Raw genomic sequence first — 18,553 nt, 5'->3', positions numbered from 1 at the left:
TTTTTCAGTAAATTTTTAAATTACCAGCAGAGCCAGCTTTCCAGATATTAACCTGGAATCACAGTTTTGCAAAGGGAACTTCCCCCTTCCTCATAGAAGAGTAATAAAGAAGTTACATTGTTCCACAGCTCAGATTTGAGAAGGGGAAGATAAAGCAAACAACTTTTTTAAAAATTGATTTTATGTGCATTAGTATTTGTATGAGTGTTTTGCCTGCAGAGGTCAGAAAAGGGCACAAGATCCAGTGGAACAGGAGTTACAGGCAGTTGTGAGCTGGCATCTGAGTCCTGGGAACTGAGCCTGGGTCCTCTACAAGAGTAGCAAGTGCTCTTAACAACTGAGTCACCTCTCGACCTCCAAGCATACGATGTATAGTTAACAGTTAAAACGAGGTAATTATGATTATCTGCCTTATGCTCCACCCCCCCCCCACCCCCCCAGCTCCACACACCTGGGTTGGGAGGTAGGCATCTCTTAAAATGCAGTTGGGAATAATGGTTCCAAATGTATGTTTGAGTGATCCAAAGATAAAAAGAACACATATCTTTAAGAAGAAGCAAAAACTACAAGGCCTCGGGAAGGCCAGAGTAGTAGCTCTGTGAACTGAGAAACAATTTCAGTGCTTAGTCCTCTGCTGCTGTCTCAGTCCTCTTCACACTCATTCATGGAATGCAGCAGTCACCTTCCTGAGTGGGAAGCATGATGCCAACCAGCATGGCTGCCACACACTGCCTGTTTCATTTAAATAAGGAAAACGTTCATGACAACTGCTTCATCCCACCTGGCCTCTCTCTACCCAGACCCACCTTACTTTCCTCCCTCTCTGCCACTTAAGATACATTCACATCAACATTTAGAACTAGTGCCTGATAACCTGATTACCTTCTGAGTCCTGGGTAAAGAGCAGGTGTGGCTGCAGATGTGCCTGAGTAGGCCTATCTTGGCACTGAGCCTGAGGGCTGTCAGGTAACTGCCCTGAGCCTTGATTCCTGGCATTGGTTACATCTTGGAAAGGCATCTTAGTGTAGTGGGCAATGACCTGCTGGCCTTGGGAATCCTCAGTGAAAAGCTGACTCCAGGAGTCCCTGTCCTTGCTTTCACTGTCCCAGGAAAATACAGCAAGAGGACAAGGGCTTTTTGTCATCGATGGCAGTTTCTTCCTACTGCAGGGCTCTAGTCTGTAGGTTTGAAGATGCACAGGGGCTGGCCTGTTCTCCTTGGCAAGGCCCCTTTTCCCCACTTGACCTTTGTCCAAGGGCTGATGGCATTTACCCCCAGATGGTCTGATGTGGCTTCCCATGCCTGGGCAGTTTGTCTTAGGTCCATGGAGCCACTCCCTTTTCCTCTTGGCTTCTCTTTGGTCCAGCAAACAATGTTCCAAGTACTGAGTGAAGGAAGAGGCCGAGGAGGCTTTACTCTCTCCACCGCCCATCAGGACATCAGGCTGGGGTGACGACATCATAGTCAAAGATGGTGTTTCCAAACTGTGGCAGCTAGATATCTGGGGAGACTGAGTCGTGTGTTGAGCTTCCTGGATATCTGCAGGACTTGAAGTGGCCAAAGGTGATAGCAAGCAATCATCCCCCAATCCCTGGACCAAGCAGTCCAGCTGGGTTCTGCATTCTTTGTTGATCTGATTTTCTTCAAGGTAACCAGAAGAACATTTTCTCCCATCATGTGCCATTCCTAACGAAATGAGAGAGAATTACACTATGAAAACTGCCCTGAGCAGGATTTTGTTGGATGTTCTAAAACCAGTGTCGGCCAATATTACTACCTGGTGCAGGAGTCTTAGATTTCAGAGAACTTCATGACTAATAGTTCCATTTTCAACCTTGCTCTTCTCTGCTGTATTCCCCTACTCAAACATGCAGATGATTCCAGTGACCCATCCTCTACATGGTTTACAGTCAGACCACAGCTGAGTTCTCCCACTCAGTTTTTGTTATGTGGTTTTTAACACGGGGCAAAACAGTTTTGCCTTTGTTTTATTTACTGTGGTTTCTACTAAACAATGATCCTGCCCTAGCTAACCCCATAACCAAATAGTATCCTTCAGGAAATATTGTCAGACATTTGTTCTCTAAGGTCATTAAAAAAAAAAAAAATCATAGTATCAAACTTTAAACTCCTGGTCATTATAAAAATAAATGTTGTTTCTCCACAATTCAGACATTTCATGGGAATGCCAATGACAATATCAGGATGCTGAATGGGCCAGTTAGAAACCGAAAACGAGTGTCTAGCCTATCCACTTAGTAAAGCGTGGGTGCATCCTGTGCTCCCTTACAGATGAATGAAGCAGGATTCTCAGTCAAATTATAGCAAGAAATTGTTTTAAAAAGCAGAACAGGCCGGGCGGGTGGCACACCCAACACTTGGGAGGCAGAGGCAGGCAGATCTCTCTGAGTTCGAGGCCAGCCTAGTCAACAAAGCAACTCCAGGACAGCCGAGGCTAACAGAAACCCTGTTTCAAAAAGCCAAAAATAAAAAGGTATATTTTCCTTCTCTAACCAAGTTATACTGTGGAAATCTGTGAGAATCCTTGTTTTTCTTAAGAATTCAATAGAGTATGTAAAATTAGATTTTGTAACTGGGAAGAATGGTTCTTGGGGCAAGTGGAAGGGTGAGGGGGGCGGGGATGACTTCCCTTGTTACATAAAACAAAAGGTTTAAGTTTTGTTTGGAAGAACAGTCACTTTTAAGTTTACACAGAGCAATCCTGAGCAACACTGAGTGGGAGCACTCGTCCCAGTGCCCCCCAACTAGCTCTGTATGTTCCAGCCTGCTCTGTGACGTTTTTTTTTTTTTTTTAAAGACAGGGTTTCTCAGGCTGGAGAGATGGCTCAGCAGTTAAGAGCACTGTCTGTTCTTCCAAAGGTCCTGAGTTCAATTCCCAGCAACCACATGGTGGCTCACAACCATCTATAATGACATCTGGTGCCCTCTTCTGGCATGTGGGCAGAATACTGTATAAATAATAAACAAATCTTAAAAAAAAATTAACAAATAAAAGACAGGGTTTCTCTGTGTAGCCTTAGCTGTCCTGGACTCACTTTGTAGACCAGGCTGGCCTCGAACTCACAGTGATCCACCTGCCTCTGCCTCCCGAGTGCTGGGATTAAAGGTGTGTGCCACCACCACCTGGCATCTGAGACAGCTTTTAAGTATGCCCTTCCTCACTGCTCTATTGGTGAATACAAATATTTAAAATTAGGTGGAACAGAACAGAACCAGCAAAACACACGTATAAAGCATGTATAATGCACTGCTCTTCCAAAGCCACAGCTACAGCTCATCAGTGTTCCAACATGGAGAAATGAGCACACTTGTTCTGCTCCTTGGATGATATTTCCAGGTGTGTTACCATACCTGGCTGTAAGGTGACAAAGGATGTAATACTGGTTTGCCGAGTGCCTCTTCTTTGAGTAAAAGAAATACTAGGTTTTCTCTCTGCAGGAAGCAATGTCAGCATTTTGGTGCCTGGTTTCATTAAATGTGTCTGAGGGAGAAAAATAATTGAACCCATTACTATAAACACCAGTGACTCTTAGAAGCACACTAGTTCCAACCTGTGGCCCACTCAGACCCTGTCCTCTACATGTCTGCACTGAACATCACCTCCTACTGCTTCTTGCAACCCTGATGAGCGTTACTTCAGGAATCACATTTTCCTACTAACCCAGTCTTTCCAACATCTAAGAGTTATCAGTAAGGGTAACCAAAAGTATTTGGGAGGCAGAGGCAGGCAAATATCTCTGAGTTCTGAGGCCAGCCTGGTCTACAAAATGAATACAGGAAAGCCAAGGCTATACAGAGAAACCCTGTCTTGGGGGCGGTGGGGCAGGGAGACATAAATAAACCTAAAGGCGACATACGTTACATAAAAATTTCAAAACAGAAGCTGGGTGGCGGCGGCACACACATTTAATCCCAATACTTGGGAGGCAGAGGCAGGTGGATTGCTGTGAGTTCAAGGCCAGCCTAGTCTACAAAGTGAGTGCAGGACAGTGAAGGCTACACAGAGAAACCCTGTCTTGAAAAACCTAATAATAACAACAACAACAATTAATAATAATAATAATGAAAACAGGCAGATCAATGTGAGTTTGAGGCCAACCTGGTCTACAAAATGAGTTCAGGACAACCAAGGCTACACAGAGAAACCCTGTTTTAAAAAAATAGAAAAAAGAGCCGGGCCGTGGTGGCGCACGCCTTTAATCCCCGCATTTGGGAGGCAGAGGCAATGGAATCGCTGTGAGTTCAAGGCCAGCCTGGTCTACAAAGCTAGTCCAGGACAGTCAAGGACACACAGAGAAACCCTGTTGTGAAAAACAAACAAACAAAAATCACAGCATTTCCACTAAATGTTTTGAAGCAACAAGTCAAAGGTATCTCCTTTTCTACTCTTAACCAGTGCTAGCAGCCTTAGCTGGAGCACTAAGAGAAGCAGACAGAAAGGATGCAAATAGGAAAGGAAAAGTCAAAGCATCCCTATTTCCCTATTTGTAAATGAACTAACTTCATACATAGAGACCTATACACTACCAGAAATCTAAGAACTGACAAACACTTTCAGCAAGGTGACAAAACACATCAGCACACATACATCTATAGCCTTACTATACATCAATAATAAACATACCAAGGAAGAAATCACACTCAAAATTGCCTCAAAAAGTAGAATGCCTTGGGATAAACTTAACCAAATAAGTGAACATTCTCTGTAATTAATGGAAACTTGACTAAAACGCTCAGAGAAATTGAAGGTAATAGAAGATGAAAAGATCTCCCATGTTCATTGAAGAATCAATATTGTGAAAATGGTTATCTTAACCGTAGTCATTAATACTGTCAATTTGTCGGGAGTTAAAAGTGACCTAGCAGACAAGCCTCTGAGCACACCAGGAAGGAATTATCCGCATTATCTAGATTAGGTTAGCTTTGGCCTTGCCTGTACAGGATTATCCTAACTAAGCCGGGAAGACCCACTCAAAGTAGGCAGCAGCCTGCACAAGGAGAAAGCTACAAGCCACCAGCAGTCATGCTCGGCTACATATTGCTACCACCAGGACTTCATCACCACAATGAACTATCCCTTCAAACTGTGAGCCAAATGAACTCAGAGGAAACTTACCAAAAGCAACCTATAGATCCCATGCCATCCCCATCAAAACACCTGTCTCGGGGCGGGGGGGTGGGGGGGGAGAGAAAAAGAAAAAAAGTAATGTACTAAGGAGGAGCTGTAGAGATGGCACTGCAGTTAAGAGCATATACTGTTCTTGCAGAGGACCAGAATTTGGTTCCCTTATCAGACAGCTAACAGCAGCCTGCAACTGCACTCTTCTAGCCTCTGTGGTATCTGCACTCACACTCACAAATCCACACACAGACACACCTATAATCCCAGCACCTGGGAGGCAGAGGCAGCAAGATCTCTGTTAGAGGCCAGCGTAGTCTACACAGTGAGCTCGAGGACAGATGGGACTACAGAGACCCTCTGCCTCAAAAATAAATAAGTTTAAAATGTGTGAAGGAACTGAATAGAATTCTCACATGAAGATATATGAATTGCCAATAAACATAAAAAAATATCGTGGCCTTAATTATTAGGGAAATGCAAATTTAAACTACTAAAATTCTATCTAGCCCTTGTCAAAATGGCTGTCAAGAAAATAAACAAGGGGCTTGCCTTAGGGTTTCTATTGCTGCAACAAAACACCATAACCAAAAAGCAAGTTGGGGAGCAAAGGGTATTTTTGTTGTTTGTTTGTTTGACTTATGCTTCCACATTACCTTTCATCACCAAAGGAAATCAGACAGGAACTTGGAGGCAGGAGCTGATGCAGAGGCCATGGAGGAATTGTGCTTACTGGCTTGCTCAGCCTGCTTTCTTATAGAACCCACGACCAGCAGCCCAGGCATGGCCCCACCCACCATGGGCTGGATCGTTCTCCATTCATCACTAATTAAGAAATGTCCTACAGATGGATCTGATGTAGGCATTTTCAAGTGGTTAAAACAAGATTGTATAGATTGTGTTTTTCAATCACACACCAAAAAACTGCAGCAAAAATAAACTTAAAAATGAGATTTTTGGAGCCAGGTATGGTGGCACATGCCTGTAATCCCAGCACTCAGGGAGGCAGAGGCAGGTGAATCTCTGTGAGTTCAAGGCCAGTGTGATCTACAAAGTGAGTCTACACTACACAGAGAAACCCTGTCCTGAGGGTAGGAGGGGAACACACACAGACTTCTGCCAGGTGTGCTGGAACACACTTCTAATCCCAGCACTGAGAAGGCAGAGGCAGGTGAGACTGATCTACATAGCAAGCTCTAGGCCAACTTATGTACAAGCCCAGCACTTACAGAGCAGCAGTTAAGAGCACTAGCTGCTTTTCCAGAGGACCTGTACATCCTGTCTGTTATCACCACTGTAGCTCCAGTTTCAGGGGATCCAATGTCTTCTGGCCTCCATCAGTACACAAGTGGTACACAGATATATATGCTAGCAAAACTCATACACATAAAAGTTAAAATTCAAAAACAAATATCCCACCCCATAGAACCCCAAAATACCATGAACAGCAAGCAGTGAAGAACTAGGACCTGGGAGAAGGAAACCACAGCAGGCGTTCCTAGCGTTCTGCCTGGAGCTCCTTTGCAGGCCGATGTGTGCGCATGATGAGCACTGCAATCTTCATGAACTAAGTCATCATTAGATTAGGACTTAAGGACCCTAGGCAGGATTTGCAGTTCAGAGATAACTTCCAGACATCTGCAGAGATGCCTACTGCTTAAGTTACATCTGGATAGGGGAAACCCCAAGCTATAGAAACAGCCAGCTGAACCTGCAGGCTGAATGACTCCCAGAGCTCACAGAAGGCCACGACACTGGAGTTCCCACAACCCAGATAAGACAAACAACCATGACTTTTTTTCTTTTAGGTTTTTTGAGACAGGGTTTCTCTGTGTAGCCTTGGCTGTCCTGAACTCCCTTTGTAGACCAGGCTGGCCTTAACTCATAGTGATCCGCCTGTCTCTGCCTCCCAAGTGCTGGGATTAAAGGTGTGCACCACCACCACCCAGCACAACCATGACTTTCTGTGCCTTATGTTCTGCTAATGTGACCACTATATTTTTCTACAAAAGAGAGAGGTCCTTATTGCTTCACCTTAAATTTGAATTTGAAAAAAGTTCTGTTACTATTTTGACCTACAACCTGAATCCCCAAACTAAAGTGCCACGGACTTCTGCCTTGTACCCTAGAAATACTCTTAGAACTGAGCCAACACATTATAAGAAACCCATGCTGACATATGGTCTTTCAATTCTATGGGAATGCATCTTAAATATGCAAAATATTGTTAATGACACTTGAGGATCTGTATGCAAGATGCTGAAGTCAAATAAACAAAACAGACTCCACCCTGGTAAAGTTTGACCTTCGAAGAGAAAAAAAGCTATTAATAAATAGTTACTACATATATGCTAAACCCTATAAAGAAAATTTTCAGAAAACTACAGGTCAGAAAACTCTAAGTCCTCAATTGGCAAGCTATCTGAGAATAAAGCTTTTTACAGCCAGGCTCAGTGGTGTAGGCCTCCAAGCCCAGCACTCAGCAAGTAAAAACAGGCAAAGCTCTGTTGAGTTCCAAGCCAGCCTGGTCTACATAGCGAGTTCCAGGCCAGAAAGGACCACACAGTGCAATAAATAAATAAATGACGCTTTTTGCTAAGTTGGTCATTATGCTATGTTGGTCATTATGAGATACTTTTCTACTGCTAAAACACCATGACCAAGGCAACTTATAGGAATTTATTTGAGTTTATAATTCTGAGGGTTGAGTCTGTTGTAGAAGTGTGGCAGCAAGCAATAAGCGTGACAGCTCGAGCAGGAGGCTGAGGGCTCACGTCTTGAACTGCAAGCATGAGGAAGAGAGCACAAGCTAGAACACGGTCTTTAACCTCTCAAAGCCTGCCTCCAGGGAATACTTGCTCTAACAAGGCCACAGCTCCTAAGCCTCCCCAAACACCACCATCAACTGGGGACCAAGCATCCAAGTGGCCAAGACTATGGGAATGTCTCATTCAAACCACCAGTCATCTTAGGCAGGTGCTGAAGGAAATTCAGAGTGACGTCAGACATTACTGCCGATGTCAGCTACAGCTGTCCTAGAATACCTATGGCCTTGGGGCTCTACTGAACACTGAGGAAACGTTAAAGATTCTGAGGGAAAAAAGAAGATTCTGAGAACAGAGAAGGACTCTGGGATAAGGTCCTTTGGCTGAGTCTCCCTATTTCAAAATAAAGACAGCCTCTATGCATGCTTTGTACAGCTTAAGAAAGCTTGTCTACGGTGGTGCCTGCCTTTTACCCCAGCACTTGGGAGGTATGAACAGGAGGATGATTAGTTCAAGGTCATCCTCAGCAGTTAGAGGTCAGCCAGCAGCAGGGAGGGGATATTCTTTGCTGATTATGGGGGTGTGTGACTATAATCCCAAGGCAGAACAGAGAGGAACCCATGGGGTTAATGCCTTTCACATGAGTCCAGGACATTATCCAATTAAGTTTCGATTAGTGGGCTTAAGGAAGTAGATGTGAGTTCTAAGAGGTCATATGGTTAGTTTCCAGTCAATGTCAGGCAGGAATACCAGCAAAGAAGTCAGACAGGCTACATCTAGCTGTCCCACGGGCCACTGGTCACCAGCAAAGAGCTGCATAAGGCAGGTAACTGGACTGACCAAACTGAGGAATTCGGGGGTTCCAGGTTAGGGTACAAGCTTGGAAATTGTTCTATAGTCAATGAGGGCCACTTCTGGCTTGAAAAAAATTGTAGCTTCTAACTGAAATGGATGCCAGGGTAACATAAAGCATAAGGCTTGGTTACAATCTTACAATTGCCACACTCTAGGTATAGACCCCCACAGTGCTGCCATCTTGGACTCCATTACTGTTAAGCCTTTTCATTTAATGAAATAAGCTTTTCTTCTCTATTAAAACGAAATGAGGGGGCTGGAGAGATGGCTCAGCAGTTAAGAGCACTGACTGTTCTTCCAAAGGACCTAGGTTCAATTCCCAGCATCCACATGGCAGCTCACAACCAACTTCTAAGTCCAAGATCTGACAAACTCACACAGACATACATGCAGGCAAAACAACAATGCACATAAAATATAAAGAAAGAAAGAAGCCGGGCGTGGTGGCGCACACCTTTAATCCCAGCACTCGGGAGGCAGAGGCAGGTGGATCGCTGTGAGTTCAAGGCCAGCCTGGTCTACAAAGGGAGTCCAGGACCGCTAAGGCTACACAGAAAAATCCTGTCTCAAAAAACATAAATAAATAAGTAAATATAAAAAAGAAAGAAAGTGGTATTAGAAAGGAGGGTTGTTAAATACTTCAACAGCCACTTCCTGGAGAGCCCCCGCCTGCTTCTATGCCAGAGAGCTCAAAGTCCTCCCACTCATCCCTCAGAGTGAAAGAGTAAGACACAGCACAGTAGCAGAGAAAGCAAAGCTGGACCGGGTCTATTATTCCCCCAGCAGATCAATATTTACTGAATAGAACTGTGTGCAAGTCTACCTGATGGACTTTCATTCTAATGAGGAGAAATACAAGTGGACAAGTTAAATATATAGCATGTTGTATGCCAGATGGACGGCACTACGGTGGAAAATAAAGCAAGGAAGTGTGTGGCGTGGGGACAAAGGCTCCTATTCTATGGTGGCTAAGGAAGAACTCACTGTTAAAACTGGGATGTGAGTATGTGCAGAACAGAACTTGTAACTCTAATCATCCCACTCTGGAGCAGAGACGTGCAAAAGCACCAGGCAGAGACACCTGCAGGACAGCAAGGTGGGTCTGTGGGAGCAGAATGAGGCAGAGAATGGGCCAGGTAAAGGCTGAACAGTGTGGGCGCATGCGCCTATCCAAAGAGTGCTCGTGGGACTTAGAGCACTGGGTGCTATGAGATGGATTACATTTAACTGAGCAAAGGCTCATTCTGACTCCTGGGGGATACACGGTAAGAAACGTGACTCTAAACTAGGCATTGGGGCATACTCTCACAACCCCAGCCTGTGGGAAGCTGAGGCTGGAGAATTCTGAGTTTGGGAACAAAGTGAGACCTTTTGGGACAGAGCTGAGGATATGGCAGGAGGCAGAAGGCTTGAATACCACACGAGAGGCTGGACACGGTGAGGCCTTGTGTTCAATCCAAGGACAAAGTGACAAGGATGGGAAGAGGGAAGAATGGAGAAAAATTCTAAATATATCTGAAAGCCCAGCAGAGAATGTGCTGGCTGGATGAATGCTAATCAAGTTGCCAAGTATCAGAACGGCAGTCAGTGTTCCACCACGCTGGCCTAGAAACCAAGGATGACTCAGCCAACATTTCTGTATGCTCACAATTGCATTTCTCCTCATCACATCCTTTCTTTAATGATAACGATATTTAAGTGTAACATGAAGAAGATAGCAAATATATTGATCATCTTAAATCTGTGCTACCTCTTTAATGTGTAGGGAGAAGAAACTTTTCCCTAAGGCTCACAAGGGCGCCTGCACATGCACACATGCGCTCATACATACACATATGCATGCAAAGTAAAAAAGATTAAAAGGGCGGGGAGAGTGGTTCAGTGGTAGAGCACTTGCCTGGCACGTGTGAGGTTCACTCCCCAGTGCTGGGGGCAACGGGGAAGTGGCAGATTTCTCAATGTTTTTATACAGAGGAAGCACAGTTAAAAGACGGAACTTCATCAGGGCACAGTGGCACACGCCTTTAATTCCAGTCCTCAGGAGGCAGAGACAGGTGGATCTCTGGTCTTCAGAGTGAGTCTAAGACAGCCAGGACTACACAGAGAAACCCTGTCTCGAAAACCTTAAAAAAAAAAAAAGAAAGAAAGAAAGAAAGAAAGAAAGTCATCAGGGCACAGTGACGCATGCCTTTAATCCCAGCACTCAGGAGACAGAGGCAGGTGGATCACTTTGAGTTCAAAGTTGGCCTGATCTATAAAGCAAGTCTAGGACAGCTAAGGCTACACAGAGAAACCCTGTCTTGAATTTAAAAAATTAAAAAAAAAAAATAGAACTTCAAAGTTATATAAATTAAATCGCCTTTTGAAATATATTGTCATAAACCCTGCAGGTCTTCTGTGGAAGGGGAGTCGGTGTGACCAGTGTGAGGAAAGCACCTCCCACACTCAGGGTTCTGCTTTCAGTTGTTTTGGTTCTTACAACAACCCAAGTCTATTAATGGAAACTACAGGAATAAACACTTCTAAGTTTTTTATTGTTTTGTTTTTCGAGACAGGGATTCTTGCCCCATCCCGTGGGACATATCAAACAGGTCCACCTGGAAAAGGGAGTGTGGATGGAAGAGAAGAGAACAGAGACATAGGGGATATGGAGCCAAGTCAAAGGGGTCTGATCAAGGCTAGCTTTATTTCGAGGAAGTGCGGTTTACACAGCAAAGACACACAGGCAACTGCAAGGATCCATGCCTCAGCCCCTTGGGCAGGCTGAAAAGAATGCATTCCCAGAAATAGCTCTCTGCGCCAGCTCCTTTGTTTCTTTACCAATACAAATATTAGCAACTCAGAGTACACTATGCAGCACAGAGGCTCCTCCCTGCAGGGGTCCACAGGTCTTTGAGCAGAACAGAGCACAGGCAGCACAGGCTAAACAGGTAGCAGCACAGTTTCTACTCAGCTTTAGCCACAAGCTGAGGCACAGTTTACAGTCTCCGACAGTTTCTCTGTGCAGCCTGGACTGTCCTGAACTGACTTTGTAGACCAGCAATCCATCTGCCTCTGCTGGGACTAAAAGCATACGCCACCACACCCAGCTAACACTTCTAAACTTTAATCTGCCATTCTGAGTGAATGTGTACACCGCCCTACAGCAGCAGGGCAGGAGTCATCTTTATGTGGTTACACTGTATATTCTCCTCTCCCTGTGAGGAGTGAAGGAAAGACCACACTGCCTGATTTTTATCATATATATATATATATATATATATATATATATATATATATATATATATATATATATATATATTTTAGTTTTTTGAGACAGGGTTTCCCTGTGTAGCCTTGGCTGTCCTGGACTCACTTTGTAGACCAGGCTGGCCTCGAACTCACAGCGATCCGCCTGCCTCTGCCTCCCGAGTGCTGGGATTAAAGGCGTGCGCCACCATGCCCAGCTACCTGACTTTTATAACAGTATATTGTTACTACTTTCTATTATTGTTCTTTATAAGGTAAAACTTCAGGGCTGAGGATGTATGTAGTTCAGTTGAAAGTGCTCATCTAGCACCCATAAAGCCCTGAATTTGATCTCTAGCACCTCATAATATTGAACATAATGGCACGTGCCTAAAATGTAGCACCCAGAGGATGGAGAGGGAGACGGGAAGTTCAGGTCATCCTTGACTACGAATGGGCCCAAGGCCAGCCTGCACTACACAAGACAGTGGGTATTTGGGGTGTGGGGGGGGTATATTTTTAGTTTTTCAAGACACAGTTTCTCTGTGTAGCCCTGGCTGTCCTGGAACTCACTCTGTAGACCAGGCTGGCCTCAAACTCAGAGATCTCTCTGCCTCTGCCTCCCAAGGGCTGGGATAAAAGGCATGTGCCACCACCACCTGGCTGGCTGAGACCCTGTCTTAGTAAGGGCTGTAAAATAGATGACTCTGTATCCAGAGCACTTAATGTCTTCCAGAGGACCTGAGTTTGGTTCTAGTACCTACATAGGCTCACACCCACCTTTGGCTCCACTCCAGTGGATCTCTGGCCTCTACAGGCACCCACATTCATGTGCATATACCCCAACACAGACACACACACAGACACACACCTAAAAAATAAATCTTTCTCTTCATGGTTTCATACACTTTTAATTCCAGTACTTGGGAGAGGCCAGCCTGATCTACATAATGAGTTCCAGGGGCAGCCAGGGCTATAGTGAGACCCTGTCTCAAAATAATAATAAAAAACTATAAAATAAAAATCTTTTTAATTCAAGGTCAGCCTGGTCTACATAGTGAGTTCCAAAAAACAAAACAAAAATGTATTATACATATATCTACAGTATATACAATATATCTACATATATACATAGATACAATATATCTACAGGAAAAAACACAGTACACAAACACACACATATACATATGTGTATATATATGTATATATGCACATATACATATGTACATATGTGTATATATATACATATATTTGGTTCAGTAGTGAGGTTTCAAATACTAGATTAGGCACTACTTTACTTATATGTGTACATATGTCTTGAAGGATACCAACCTGTTGGCTGTGACTACCACCAATGAGGTCTTTTGTTTTTTTAAAACAATTCAGTATTATTTACTTGGTTTTACTTTTATGTGTATGGGGGAAAGTGTCTGTCATGTAGCCCAGTGACCTTGAACTGTTGATTTTCCTACCTCTCACTTCCTAAATGCTAGAGTTACAGGCCTGTGCTACCATGACTGGCTAAATACTTTTGAGTTAGAAAGAAAAGAACCGCTATCTGCTGTACCGAAAGCTAGGTAGTGAGGCCAGTGCTACATGCTTGTGAGGACGGATACAATATAAACTCACTCTAAACACAGGCCAAACAATATGCTGCCTTCATTTTCTCAAAAATAGGATCAAAACCGCATCTTACTCAAGGACCAAGAGTAGAGAAGCAAGTTTTGCAAAGCCTGGCCAGTATCTATGCCGTGTGTGCCTCTGAGGGCTGTTCTAGAAGGGGGTTTCTACATTCTGTTAGAGTCGCTGCCATGCTCTTCTCTGGTGCTTGAAAGGTTTTATGAGAATACAGTTAAAAAACACACAGCCAACACTAAGTTTGTGGATTTTCTCCTCACAGCCTAGCAAACAATCCAGGTAGCAAAAACCAGCTAAGTGTCTTCTAACTCAATTCATTGTGACACCATGGCCCACAGATGATGTCAAACCCCACAGGGTAAGAGTCAGTTCTTAAGACTGCACCCCTCCTCAGATGCCAGTCACAAAGCACAAGGCTGTTTACTTGTGCTCGGCATTCCAGGCCACAGCCACAGCAACCTGCTCTTGAGAGGCTTATAATGCCCGGAGAAACACTAGCATTTTATTGTTTTCTTTTTCTTTCTTTCTTTTTTGAGACAGGGTTTCTCTGTGTAACAGCACTGACTGTCCTGGACTTGCTTTGTAGACAGGCTGGCCTTGAACCCCCCGAGATCCTCCTGCCTCTGCCTCCCAAGTGCCGAGATTAAAGATGTGCACCACCACTGCCCGACTTGTTGTCTTCTTTTAATGTTACATATACATGGTGATCTTAGCAGGAAGATCAAGGAAAGTTCAAGGCCAGCCTGGTCTGCATAGTGAGCACCAGCCCATCTGGGCTACATAGAAAGAAAACAAAACTAGTAATAATTACGTAAAATACTAAAGAGCAGACGCATATGGTGAGAGGGAGAAGGTTGTGCAGCGTACACAGAAATGACTTTTGGGTTCTGTGGGTTTGCTGCTGTTTTCCCCCAGACAGTTGTTGTGTAGTCCAGGCTGACCTGGAACTCATCCATACCAAGAAGGCCCCAAGCATACAATCCTCCTGCCTCCAGGTTCTGAGTCACATGCCATCAAACCTAGCTCAAAAGCTGTTTTATATAGCAAAAGACGGGGGGCCTGGAGAGATGGCTCAGAGGTTAAGAGTACTGTCAGCTCTTCCAGAGGTCCTGAGTTCAATTCCCAGCAACCACGTGGTGGCTCACAACCATCTATAATGAGATCTGGTGCTCTTTTCTGGCCTGTAGGCATGCATGCGGGCAGAATACTATATAAATAATAATTAAATAAAAATTTAAAAAGAATAGCAAAGATGGAAGGCAACTTTTCATTGATTGGGGACAACTGAAAAGGTACAGAAGACACACAGACAGACGCACGCACACACCCCTCTGCTATGGACTGAATTGTCATCACATGGAGTTCATATATTGAAGCATTAACTTCCAATGAGATGGTATTTGGAGATGGAGCCTTGAGAGGTAATTAGTACTGGATGAGATGGGGTGGGCCTCTGATGACTAGAGAGTCTGCTATTTCTCTCTCTCCACACATGCACCCACACAGTCATCACCACAATACAACCTAAGCACACTGTCTGCAAGCTAGGAGAATCCTCACCAGAACAGGACTATGACGACACCCTGATCTCAATACTTACCGTCCTTAGAACTGAGGTAACCAATTCTGTGGTTTGAGCCGTCTAGTCTACGGTATTTTGTTATGGCAGCGTGGGCTGACTAAAGTAATATTACTGCATACAATGAATTGCATTCTATATTTGTAGTATTACAAAGCTATGAAGGCAGCTCTACGAAAACACAATTTATGAGGCAAGAAGTAACAACAAATTGCAGGCTAGAGAACTTGCTGCTTGTCTAGTTCAGTTCCCAGCACCCACATCAGGTAAGTTCACAAATGTGTGCAGCTACAGCTCACCTTGCAAGTGAGAGATAGCTTAGCGGTGAAGAGCACATACTACTCTTCCTGAGGGCCTGAGGTCGATTCCCAGCACCCACATGAGGTGGCTTACAGCTTCTGCAACCCCAGCTCCAGGGGACTCTCCTACCTCTGACCTGCATTCATGTGTACATAGCCCACACTCACACACATAATTAAAAAATGAAAAATCTAAACACACACACAAATTGATAAACAATGTACAGCACACTACTATTTGGTTTTTTTTTTTTTTTTTAAATTCCAATACAGGGATTCTGTGTATGTAGCCTTGGCTGTCCTGGACTCCCTTGGTAGACCAGGCTGGCCTCCAACTTAACAGCGATCCGCCTGCCCCTGCCTCCCGAGTGCTGGGATTAAAGGTGGCGTGCACCACCACGACAGGCCTGCACACTACTATTTGTAAATAGGAAAAAGAAGATGCATTTGCTTGTATAGTAATCCAGGCAAAGCCAGGAAGGAGTATGTATGCTTAAATTACAGAGCACATCAACATACTACTTACTCCAAAACAATGTTCTTTTATTTGTTTGTTTATTTTGGGTTTCATTTTGTTTCTGGTTTTGTGAGACAGGGTTTCTCTGTGTAACCGCCCTAGCTGTCCTGGACTCGCTCTGTAGACCAGGTTGGCCTCAAACTCACCTGCCTCTGCCTCCTTGAGTGCTGGAATTAGAGGCGCCATCAGGCCTGGCCAGGAAATGTTCTTGGGGGGGGGGGGGGGGGGAGTAAAATTTGTTAGCCCTCAAAAAATAACTTCAGTTGTAAAATGGTTTTAAGAATCCTCAACTTAGGGCTGGAGAGATGGCTCAGGGGTTAAGAGCACCGCCTGCTCTTCCAAAGGTCTTGAGTTCAATTCCCAGCAACCACATGGTGGGCTCACAACCATCTACAATGAAATCTGGTGCCTTCTTCTGGCCTGCAGATGTTACATGCAGGCAGAACACTGTATATTAAATAAATAAATCTTTAAAAAGAAAAAAAAAGAATCCTCAACTTCTCAGTTGGGCGTGGTGGCACACACTAATCCTAACACCTAACAGGTGGGGTTCAAGGCCAACCTGCTCTACATAGTGAGTTCCAGAATAGCCAGAGCTACATAATAGAGACCCTGGCTCAAAAACAAACAAACAAACAAACTTACTTACTTACTTACTTCAATTTTTCATCAGCAAAAATGGTCTTTAGACTTCTAAATGAACTATTCAAATCCCCCACCTGGTCAGTTCAACCTGCCTTAATAGTCTCAAACCAGTCGTAATCTTTCTAAACTCTAAAAAATCACCTTTCTCTTGAAACTACGTGTGGAGACATACCACGTTCTACTAGGTAATTGGACCGATCCTACCAAACAAGGGTCAGTCGAAAATGCTTAACAACAATTATCTCACACTTGTTGGTGATGAGGTAATTGGGCGAACCTGGATTACGAGGGGCGGGGGTGCTAGGGAGTGAGGGAGGAAGAGAGACGAGACAGAGACAAACAGGGAGATAAATATTAATGACACAGCCTCTAACAGTCTCCAGCACCCCAGGGATGCTCATGTGATGTTGGGCCAGATCCCCCGTCCTGCATTTTCACTATGTTCCCCAAAGTTTCCCGCAGTTGAGCCTCTCCCAGCATGCCACAGGGCGACTTAGGCGCCAGCTTAGGGCGGCACGCAGCCGGTCCTCCCGCCGTCCCGACCTCCTCCCCTCAGGCGTCCCCTAAGCCGGCGAGTCGCCTCAACCATGGCGTCCCACCTGCACCTTCCGCCTCTTCAGCGCGGCCGCGTCCAGCCACACGCCACACGCCTCCTCCTCCTCCTCAGACCCCTTGCGTCTCATGGCGGCCCCGAACAGCGCGCCACTGCAGCCGCCGTTAGCGCTGACGCGCATTCAGATCTCGCGCCGCTGCGGGAGGCGGGGCTCCGCCGTTGCCGTCATGACGTAGGCCCCGCCTCCGACCACGCCCATTGCGCTAAGGAGGATGGGGCGTTTCCCAGGCGCTGGTCTCTTCCTCCTCCTCCAGCCCTTGCTATGCATTCTTGTGTGGACTCTGCGCCCATGTTTGGTTTGGCAGGGCTGCACTCTTTTTTTTTTTTTTTAATTATGTAAGGAGGTATGTGTGTCTGCTTGTAGGTATGAGCCCGTGAGTGCAGGTGTACGTGGAGGACAAAAGAGTCGGATCCCTGCCGGGCGTGGTGGCTCACACCTTTAATCCTAGCAGAGGCAGGCGGATGGCTCTGAGTTCGAGGCCAGCCTGGTCTACAAAGCGAGTCCAGGACAGACAAGGCTACACAGAGAAACCCTGTCTCGAAAAGCCAAAAATAGGGGCTGGAGAGATGGCTCAGAGGTTAAGAGCACTGGCTGTTCTTCTAAAGGTCCTGAGTTCAATACCCAGCAACCACATGGTGGCGCATAACCACCTATGGCAAGATCTGGTGCCCTCGTCTGGCATCTAGGCATACATGCAGGCAGAACATTGTCTAAATAATAAATAAATAAATAATTTAAAAGCCAAAAATAAATAAATAAAGTCGGCTCCCCTGGATGGAGCTAGGATTACAGGGCCTTCTGAGTCACCATGTGGGTGCTGGAAATCAAACCAGGGTCCTCTGCAAGAGCAACCAGTGCTCTTAACCACAGAGCTATCTCTCCAGTCCCAGATTTTTTTTAGTACACGGAGCCTCCCTTCCAAAAAGTGAAGCAATGCAGCCAGGCTCTGGAGCCCCTTCAGACCCTCTTGCCCCATCACTCACCTAGTGGCTATCCAACACTTGAGCTTGCCACTAATTGATAGGTAAGAGTGACTGAACCAACTCCATGGAAACATTTTTGAAAACATGAAATAAAAATTGAAATCAAGGACTCTGGCGGTAGTTGCCCACACCTTTAATCCCAGCACACCATCTCTGTGAGTTCAAGGCCAGCTTGGTCAACAGTGTGAGCTCCAGAACAGCCAAGACCACACAGAGAAGCCTTGTCTAAAAAAAAAAAAAAAAAGAATGCTGGGTGGTGCTCACCTTTAATCCCAGCACTCGAGAGGCAG

The 18,553-nt window shown here is 45.0% G+C and overlaps 1 protein-coding gene across 1 annotated transcript; it reads right to left on the bottom strand.

The window, feature by feature from the left end:
- Positions 1-796: 796 nt before the first annotated feature.
- On the bottom strand, positions 797-17,522 carry Aunip (aurora kinase A and ninein interacting protein). Its single transcript, XM_051171798.1, has 3 exons — positions 17,266-17,522; positions 3,373-3,502; positions 797-1,686 (listed from the first exon to the last, which is right to left on the bottom strand). Exons 1-3 carry the CDS (start codon positions 17,398-17,400, stop codon positions 860-862), a joined length of 1,092 nt encoding a protein of 363 aa, XP_051027755.1. The 5' UTR covers positions 17,401-17,522; the 3' UTR covers positions 797-859.
- Between the last annotated feature and the right edge of the window lie 1,031 nt (positions 17,523-18,553).

This window comes from Acomys russatus, chromosome 29 (genome assembly GCF_903995435.1).
Source record: "Acomys russatus chromosome 29, mAcoRus1.1, whole genome shotgun sequence".
Lineage (NCBI taxonomy): Eukaryota > Metazoa > Chordata > Mammalia > Rodentia > Muridae > Acomys > Acomys russatus.
This window is presented reverse-complemented; position numbering and strand designations above follow the sequence as displayed.

Excerpts from the sequence above, each read along its gene's own strand:
- Aunip (XM_051171798.1), bottom strand. The coding sequence starts at position 17,400 with ATGCGCGTCAGCGCTAACGGCGGCTGCAGTGGCGCGCTGTTCGGGGCC. Across the intron at positions 3,503-17,265 it reads TGAAGAGGCGGAAGGTGCAG|ACACATTTAATGAAACCAGG; the intron begins GTGGGACGCCAT and ends TTTCTCCCTCAG. Across the intron at positions 1,687-3,372 it reads CTTTGTCACCTTACAGCCAG|GAATGGCACATGATGGGAGA; the intron begins GTATGGTAACAC and ends TCATTTCGTTAG.